The sequence below is a fragment of the Salmo salar genome, chromosome ssa14 (genome assembly GCF_905237065.1).
Source record: "Salmo salar chromosome ssa14, Ssal_v3.1, whole genome shotgun sequence".
NCBI classification, from domain to species: Eukaryota; Metazoa; Chordata; class Actinopteri; order Salmoniformes; family Salmonidae; genus Salmo; species Salmo salar.
In genome coordinates this window covers 21332263-21342408 of record NC_059455.1, presented here as the reverse complement: position 1 = coordinate 21342408, position 10146 = coordinate 21332263, and the positions used below count along the sequence as shown (strand labels likewise).

The following is a 10146-nucleotide window of genomic DNA, read 5'->3' as shown; positions in this document are numbered from 1 at the left end:
GCATCCACATTCCTGCTGCGTTTTGGTCCTCCATTCCCAACGACAACCGTGACAATAGTTGCTGTGAAATTGTTAGATATTACTTGTTAGATATTGCTGCACTGTCGGAACTAGAAGGACAAGTATTTCGCTGCACTCTCAATAACATCTGCTAACCATGTGTATGTGACCAATAACATTCGATTTGATTTGATTTTGAAACAAGATTCCCCTAGTCTCCCTCTATTGGATGTTGTATAAAACGATGTAATTTATCCCCATTTATTTTCTTGATTTTAGGGCAGCAGAGTTGGACCTGAGCTGTCTACAGTGAAATCATAGGGGAAAACATTGCTAGAAAGGAAGATCTGTAAGATAGTTCATCTCTTCAACATAGTTAATTCATTCACAGTTTATTTTGTGGTCCTATTTATATCTGTAATCTACAGTATACTGGACATCTGCAACACATTCAGATAACCCTAATGAGTTTCTGTAACTTTTTCATCCAACATTTGTATGAACATTTTATTAGTTTTCATTGAAAATAATGAATTGTTCATTTCCACCCTACATGTACAGGTATCGGCCCCAAAACAGGAAACACCAACATAAAGTGTCTTAATTGGGTGTTGGGCCACCACGAGCCACCAGAACTGCTGGCATAGATTCTACAAGTGTCTGGAACTCTACTGGAGGGATGCGACTCCATTCTTCCACAAAAATGCCATAATTTGGTGTTTTGTTGATGGGGGTGGAAAACGCTGTCTCAGACGCAGATCCAGAAACTCCTGTAGGTGTTCAAATGGGTTGAGATCTGTAGTTAAAGATGGCCATGGCATATGGTTTACATAGTTTTCATGCTCATCAAACCATTCAGTGACCACTCGAGCCTTGTGGATGGGGGCATAGTGATGGTATTCAAAATAATGGCCAAAATAATTCTAAATGAGCGTTCTCTTAGGGAATGTCTGTTTTTTTTTTCAGTTCCGTTTTTTGTACAGTGTGTCTGGGTTTCTTGTCACTGTGGTCTACAGGGCACAGTAGTACAGAGCAGAATGTGTCACTTCAGCAGAGGAGATCTCCAGGTCCACATGGGTTCTCTCATCATTTAGTTTACAGACAGTCGTGGGTATGGAGGAGTAGCATGCACTACAGAGGGGTTTGAGGACACTCCAGTGAGGAGGAGGACGATGGGAGATGATCCAGGGTACTGTTGATACCACTGGAGAGTACTAGCAGAGGAGTAGTTACAGGACAGATTTATGACATCACCCTCCAACCCAAACACCTTATCTGTTGTTGGAGTGATGTCATTCCCATGACTGCCACCTGTAAACATTTATGAAAACAGGAATTATTATCAGGAAATTATCATACAATTCAAATCTTTATTCAGTCAAGTGTATTCAAAATTGACTAAATATCCTTCACAGTACTATGACTCCAGTCTTCAGTAACTACATTCACAGTGATTGGAAATTAAGAGTAGCATCAATCTCACCCACTAGTGCATATATTAAAATTGATCCTAGTAACATGCTGGTAAGTATTATTTAACACAGTGAAAAGAGTGAAAACAAGTAGAGTTATGACACAATGACTCCCCTGGTTTCTCACTGTCAGCTATAAAAGGCATTTCCTTTCCTCTGCCTCAATTATATAACACCTGCCCTTCACTTAAAAAATGTCTTTGTAAAGGGGCTGTATGTCCTGTTGTCACAGTGAGCCTCAGAACACAGTAGTACACAGCATAGTCAGACAGCTGCAACCTGGTGTCATGACGTTGGCCTGTTGGGGGAGGTTTATGACCCCCATAAATACCTTTCCCCTTTTTCCTCTCTCTACTCTACCGATGTGACTATTAAAAATCCCTTTGATAACATAGAGAGTCTGGGAACATCAAAAGGTGGGAAACGGAACCCTATTTTGGTAATCCAACCAGTTGAACATATGCGTTGGTACTTAACCTCTTTGAATATGAATATGATCTCAGATCAGTTGTTGTCTGAGACATTACTACTAATGACAGGATGACATAAACTGTATCTTGGAAAGTCGACACATTCTAGTTATCAGATTCACATGGAATTGTTGTACAATTTAAATGTTTAAATATGAAACTATTTGTGAAAAGATTAAATGTAATTTTAGCTTCTTAAATGAGAGACCGGTTTGTCATAGAGAAACTCTGCTCACTCAGAGGCCACGCCCAAGTGAACAGACTTTGGTTGTAAAACTATGAAACACGCCCTTCTTTCACTACTATATAAACCCGTTGATGAAAATTCAACTTTCTGTTCCGAGGACGTCAGGACGATGGTCCTACGTTAAAAGGGCTCAGATAATAACCTAACGAAATTAGCATCGTGTTCAATGTGAAGGTGACGATTGACACGCCGAAAGGATGAATTTCGACTATACCAGCCAGAATATAGCACGAGCTTAAAAGTATGGCAACTTGGTATGAACTTTGAACTCTTATTCACTCCAGAAGTGATACCTCCTAGCCGGTGAGTTATCAGCAGCCGCTGTAAACGTGGGCTAGGAGAGGACGGACAGAGTATCCATTCTACCAAGCTCCAGTTCACCACTAGACATTCTTCAGAGGACAAGAGATCCATGCTGGACAAACCGGCTGTCTATCTACGACCAATCTACCGAAGCGCAGCTCAGAGTAAATATTTATTGCGTTTTCCTTTTTCAAATGGGCGGTTATTTAGAATGCATAAGATTCTGTATTTACGATAGCATAGCTTCTCCCTTTGTTACTCAGTCTTCCCGCTCTTTCATTCAAAACCCAACCCCCTTTCTTTGTGTAACCAGCCGTCATATCTGTTCCGTCCGCTAGGGACGTTTTCCTTTATGACATAATTTGTAATCAATGTATGATCCATTCTGTGTAGATGTAATTCTGTATGATTATTTACGTATTTAGTAAATAAAAAATTAAACCAAATGTTGTATTGCTGATTCAACTTGTTAGCCAGGGTTCGTGAAGATAACCAAGAATTTACAACTTTCAGATGAGACTGAATAAAGTGATGATTAAATATTGACTGCTACTGATGTTAAGAGTTTATTTGGAAGATAACAGCTCTATAAACATTATTTCGTGGTGCCCTGACTTTCTAGTTAATTACATTAAGCTGATTAGCTTAATCAGGTAATATTAATTACAGAGAAATTATTTTATAGAATAGCATGTCATATCACTTAATCCGGCATAGCCAAAGACACGACACTGGATAGTCAAGGGGACTGATTGTGTCTTGGTATTTAGACTTGCATTGAATCTCTCCTTGAACCCTGCAACATCGTCTCCAGATCCAAAAGAATAACATCTCAGTATTGCTTCTTGTTTGTACCAATATAGATATGCATTAGTAGCACTGGTGTTATATTGACAACTCTTTGTTACCAGTCCTCCTTCAGTAGTAATTACACCTATTGGTTGCTGTTGAACATGGTCTCCTGTACACTCTGGAAGACAAAAAAAGATAAAGTGAGTGATAATGAAATATTAAAAATTAAATTGAGATAGATGATGATTATATAAACCAATGAGAGGAAAGGTTCCATCATACTGAAGCAGAATACAACAAGAACCAGCCAGATGATCAGACAGAGTACCATGGTTATACAGAACACACTGAGAGTGACTGTGAGTTACAGTAAGAGGTAGAGATCCTCTCTCTCTCTTCCATGTCCATCTCAGCCTGTATATCACCATCAACTGACATAAATCACAGAGGAGCCTGTTCAGAGACAGGGAAGATTGTAAAGAAATGTATGGGTCAATATTACCTTGTCAGTATAGTGAGAAGCTTACGTCTAGCTCACATAAAATGAAAAGTAGCCTAAAGCAATTTTTAATGACATAAATGTAACATGAAGTGAGTATGATAAACATATTTTTTTGGTATGTTGTGAACACGTACAGGTATTCTTTTACAGTTAATGTACAAACACTTGTGTAGCCATAGAATAAATAATTCAGATCTACTTAAAGTATATTGAAATGCATATTGTGCTTTCGTCCCAAATTTTCAGTGTTACTGAATGTTTCTATGGACACATGAAACATATAGTTTTTGTAAGATGGCAGTATATCCTGTTGTCACAGTGGGCCTCAGAGCACAGTAGTACACAGCAGAGTCAGACAGCTGCACCCTCTGGATCGTCAAGGGGACTGACTTTGCTGTGACGTTCAGACGGGCATGAAATCTCTCCTTGAACTCAGTAGCGGTTTCCCCAGCTCCAAACGTATCCCTTCTCAGCATAAACATAGGGTTGCTATTTGTTTGTTGTTTGTACCAGAAGAGATATGGTGATTGAGAAGTTGTATCAAATAGACAAGTGAGTTTTATTGGTTGTCCTTCTACGACCATTACATCTTTTGTTGGCTGTATTACATTCTCTTCTGCTCTGCACCCTGAAAAGAAAGAGAAATATATCTTCACAACATATAATAATAATGTATATAAATAAAATGAACAAGTGCACAGAAAGAGACAGATGAACAGAGTGATGTTATACCAAAGCAGCATGCAGCCAGAACATGCAGGATCAGCCAATTTCTCATGACTAGTCAGTCAGTTTGAAGTGGAAAAGGTAAGGAGCAGAACAATGCTGATCTATCTATCACAGAGCTTTGACACCCTCTGTCCTACTGTTGATGCTTCATGTTGTTCTGTATTACATGCAGTAGTAGACCGTGGGGAGGTGTCTGTCTGTATGGCATCCTCTGATTCAGGGGTGTGAGTGCTTTGTTAGGTTGCCCCCTTCAGGTTGACTTTCATACTAGACCACTAGGCAGTGAGAATTGTGAGGAGGAGTAACTACAAACAACAATATTGTTGTGCTTTGTCAAATTACCAAGTGCTTTTCCGACCGATATAAAAACGATTGAAGACTACTGATTGAAGAGTGAAGATGACATCTCTCTCACAATTAACATTTTGGCCACTAGATGGCAGCAGTGTGTGTGTGCAAAGGAAAAAATTGATTCAGTGAAGCATTGCAATACTGCACAGTATTTGCCCAAATTTGCCAAATTAGTACTATAGAGAACATACAAAAATGATATGGTAATACAAATTGTAAGTTTACACACTCCCAGTAATGTCTTACATGATGGATCATTAACTTATACACTAACTTTCACACATCTAGATGGCCGTGTGGGGTGGGTGTGGAGCCAGAGACAGCAGGGGTTCAAATTGTAGAACCCGGTTCCTACATTTGAATATAAAACTGTATTTTATCAAACAAAACTATTCTAAATGTTATCTCTGGGTATCCTCAGGATGCCAAATCAGAGCAAGATTACCGAATGAAAGAGATGATTTACCTTCAGAGGTGAATGTATCAAACCAGAAGCCGTGATGAAAGTTTTTTGTTGGTGTGCACTCTCCTCAAACAATAGCATGGTATTTGTTCACTGTAACAGCTACTGTAAATTTTTACAGTGCAGTTAGATTAAACAGTAGGTACTCAGGTGCATGGTTAGGGTATTGTTGGTACCAGTAAAGGTAGCTGATACTGCTGCTTGTTTCATATGTCCAGCTCAGAGACACTGATGATCCCTCAGTGGGGGTGTACTCCTCCTTGTCAGGAGTCACACTATCTCCACATACCATTCCTGCAGAGGAAAAATAGGTAATAAAGCTGAACGTCTTAAGGTATAGGGGGCAGTATTTTCACGGCCGGATGAAAAACGTACCCAAATTAATCTGGTTACTACTCTGGCCCAGATACGAGAATATGAATATTATTAGTATAGATCTGGATAGAAAACACTCTCAAGTTTCTAAAACTGTTTGAATGGTGTCTGTGAGTATAACAGAACTCATATGGCAGGCAAAAACCTGAGAAAAATTCAACCAGGAAGTGGAGGATCTGAGAATTGTAGTTCTTCTTTCCAATCCCTTTCGAAACTACAGTATCTGTGGGGTCACGTTGCACTTCCTAAGGCTTCCATTGGCTGTCAAAAGCCTTCAGAAAGTTCTTTCAGCATTCTCCTGTCACTGGGCAGATAATAGGAGCTCAGTCACTGAGTGGACTGCCTATGGACAAAGGGATTGGACATGCGCGGTCCTGCGAGTGTGCTGTTCCTTCTTCTTCTCCTTGAATGAATACGGTATTGTCCGGTTGGAATTGTATCACATTTCTACGTTAAAAATACCATAAAGATTGATTTTAACCTGTCTGGGCTATGGGCAGTATTTTCACAGCCGGATAAAAAACGTACCCGATTTAAACTGCTTACTACTCTTGCCCAGAGATGAGAATATGCATATTATTAGTAGATTTGGATGGAAAACACTCTGAAGTTTCTAACACTGTTTGAATGGTGTCTGTGAGTATAACAGAACTCATATGGCAGGCAAAAACCTGAGAAAATTCCAAGCAGGAAGTGGCCTGTGTGAGAATTTGTAGTTCTCCTTTTGCTTCTCTATCGAAACTACAGGATCTGTGGGGTTACGTGACACTTTCTAAGGCTTCCATTGGCTCTCTAAAGCCTTCAGAAACCGGATTGTCTCTGGGCAAAGTATGGTAGCTCAGTTTGTCAGTGGTCTGCCTGGTGACTAAGAAATTGGAAATGCGCATTCACGAGACCACGCCATTTTTTCTTTTCCTCTTTGAATGAATACAGTATTGACTGGTTGGAATATTATCGCTATTTTACAAGACAAATACCATGAAAATTGATTTTAAACAGCGTTTGACATGCTTCTAAGTACGGTAATGGAACATTTAGAATTTTTTTTGTCTCGATATGCGCTCGCGCGTTACACTTTGGATAGTGACACACAAACAAAACTGAGGTATTTTGACATAACTATGGATTATTTGGAACAAAAACAACATTTCTTGTGGAAGTAGCAGTCCTGGGAGTGCATTCTGATGAAGAACAGCAAAGGTAATACAATTTTTCGAATACTAATTCTGAGTTTAGTGTGCGCCGAACTTGGCGGGTGTCAAATTAGCTAGCCGTGATGGCTGAGCTATGTAATCAGAATATTGCAAAATGTGCTTTCGCCGAAAAGCTATTTTAAAATCTGACATAGCGATTGCATAAAAGAGTTCTGTATCTATAATTCTTAAAATAATTGTTATGTATTTTGTCAACGTTTATCATGAGTAATTTTATAAATTCACTGGAAGTTTTTGCTGGGAATGCATGTTCTGAACATCACACGCCAATGTAAAAAGCTGTTTTTGGATATAAATATGAACTTGATTGAACAAAACATACATGTATTGTATAACATAATGTCCTAGGAGTGTCATCTGATGAAGATCATCAAAGGTTAGTGCTGCATTTAGCTGTGTTTTGGGTTTTTGTGACATATATGCTTGCTTGGAAAATGGCTGTGTGGTTATTTGTGTCTATGTACTCTCCTAACATAATCTAATGTTTTGCTTTCGCTCTAAAGCCTTTTTGAAATTGGACAATGTGGTTAGATTAACGAGAGTCTTATCTTTCAAATGGTGTAAAATAGTCGCATGTTTGAAATATTGAAATTGTTTTTTGTATTTTGCGCCACGCTCTTCCACTGGCTGTTGAATAGAGTGGGACGCTAACGTCCCACCTAGCCCAGACAGGTTAAACAAAGTTTGACATGCTTCTAAGAATGGTAATGGAACATTTTGACTTTTCGTCTCTGGTACCGCGCTTGTGCGTTATGCCTTTGGATAGTGCTCTGAACGCACAAACAAAACGGAAGGTATTTGGACATTAAATATGGATTATTTTGAACTAAAACAACATTTCTTGTGGAAGTAGCAGTCCTGGGAGTGCATTCTGACGAAGATCAGCAAAGGTAAGAGAATATTTATAATACTAATTCTGAGTTTAGGTGACCCCGAACTTGGCGGGTGTCTGTATAGCTTGCTGTGATGGCGAGCTATGTACTCAGAATATTGAAAAATGTGCTTTCTCCGTAAAGCTATTTTAAAATCTGACACAGCGGTTGCATCCAGGACTAGTCTATCTATAATTCTTTAAATAATTGTTATATATTTTGTCAACGTTTATGATGAGTATTTTTGTAAATTGATGTGCACATTCACCGGTCGTTTTGGTGGGAATACATTTTCTGAACATCACGCGCCAATGTAAAATGCTGTTTTTGGATATAAATATGAACTTTATCGAACAAAACATCCATGTATTGTGTAACATGATGTCCTAGGAGTGTCATCTGATGAAGATCGTCAAAGGTTAGTGCTTCATTTAGCTGTGTTTTGGGTTTTTGTGACATATATCCTTGCTTGGAAAATGGATGTGTGGTTATTTTTGTCTATGTACTCTCCTAACATAATCTAATATTTTGCTTTCGCTGTAAAGCATTTTTGAAATCGGACAATCTGGTTGGATTAAGGAGAGGTGTATCTTTAAAATGGAATAAAATAGTTGTATGTTTGAGAAATTTGAATTATGACATTTTGTTGTTTTGAATTTGCCGCCCTGCTATTTCACTGGCTGTGTGAAATAGCGTCCCACGTAGCCCATAGAAGTTAGAACACATGCTTATTTTTCACATTTAAATGACTTTCCCCTAATCAAAAGAGGTTTAACGACCAATACCATAATTGAATAATCTGATTATAAGGATGCAAGGAGTTCAAATGTTTAGGTATTGTTTACCTGTAGTCATAATCAGAATGATCAATACACTGATTGATTTCTCCATCATCAGACTGATGTTTGCATGCATTCACTCTCCTTGAAATGGTCTTCTGTGTGCCACTGTGTGAGGTGTACAGCCCTGATAACGTCGCACCCACCACAGAAGTAAGGCTAGCATTTTTCAACACTAATGCCTAGGATACACTCATTTTTGTAGGGGGCCTGTATATCCTGTTGTCACAGTGGGCCTCAGAGCACAGAAGTACACAGCAGAATCAGAGAGCTGTAACCGCTGGATCGTCAAAGGGACTGATTTTGATTCTGATTTAAATGTAGTTAAATTGATATGGGCATCGAATCTCCTCTGGAATTCAATGGCATTATCTGATCCAAAAGTCACCCGTTTCAGCATAAACTTTGGGAAGTCATTAGCTCTCTGCTTGTACCAGAACAGGTATGGATTTCTATCTACAGTATCAAATTGACTGCCCAGTGTGACCTGTTCTCCCTCAGTAGGTATCACATCTCCTGGTGGCTGAATGACTGTTTCTTCTCCTCTGCATTCTGGAAAATAATGTAATACACATTTGTATTAGGGGAGAAAATAATCAAGCAACATGATTGAGGGAATAAAAACGCATTAAATTAATACTGATAGTATTGTACTGAAATGTATATTTACAATAAAAGGGTTGGCGAAAAAGCAGTAAGCAAATAAATAAATGAATAGTTATCATGGTAAATGATAGCTATCATACCACAACAAAATGCAGCAAGGATTAGAAGTATCTTCTGCCAAGATTCCATGTCAACTGTGAGATGGATTGGTAAGGAGAGAGCAAACACACTCGTACAGTACATGTCAAGAGCTTTTGAAACCACTTCTTTAACTCTGCCTTATGAAGCATTGAGGAGGAGCTTCCACTAGGCTCTCTAAAAGTCTTATATCACACAATCAAATCGTTTTTGGAAGGGGGCTCTATATCCTGTTGTCACAGTGGACATCAGAGCACAGTAGTAGCTGTACCCTCTGGATCATCAAGGGAACTGATTTGGTGAAGGAATTGAGATGGGCATTAAGGGATCGGACACTTTTTTTCAATTTTCACTTAACCTGTTGGGGCTAGGGGGCAGTATTTTCACGGCTGGATAAAAAAACGTACCCAATTTAATCTGGTTACTAATCCTACCCAGTAACTAGAATATGCATATACTTATTATATATGGATAGAAAACACCCTAAAGTTTCTAAAACTGTTTGAATGGTGTCTGTGAGTATAACAGAACTCATTTGGCAGGCAAAACCCTGAGACATTTTCTGACAGGAAGTGGATAGCTGATGTGTTGAATTACCTTTAAGCCTATGCCATTGAAACACACAGGGGTTGATTAATGTTTTGGCACTTCCTATTGCTTCCACTAGATGTCACCAGCCTTTACAAAGTGTTTTGAGTCTTTTACTGTGAGATCTGACCGAACAAGAGCCATGGAACGGTGATGGCCGATTAGACTCTAGCGCGCGAGTTCAT

General features: G+C 39.0%; 1 gene segment (V, D, J or C); it reads right to left on the bottom strand.

Moving 5' to 3' along the window:
• Positions 1-1010: 1010 nt before the first annotated feature.
• On the bottom strand, positions 1011-5621 carry LOC123726578 (T cell receptor alpha variable 3-like). The segment is given in 2 exon segments: positions 1011-1131; positions 5449-5621. Coding segments are annotated over 2 exon segments (294 nt in total).
• Between the last annotated feature and the right edge of the window lie 4525 nt (positions 5622-10146).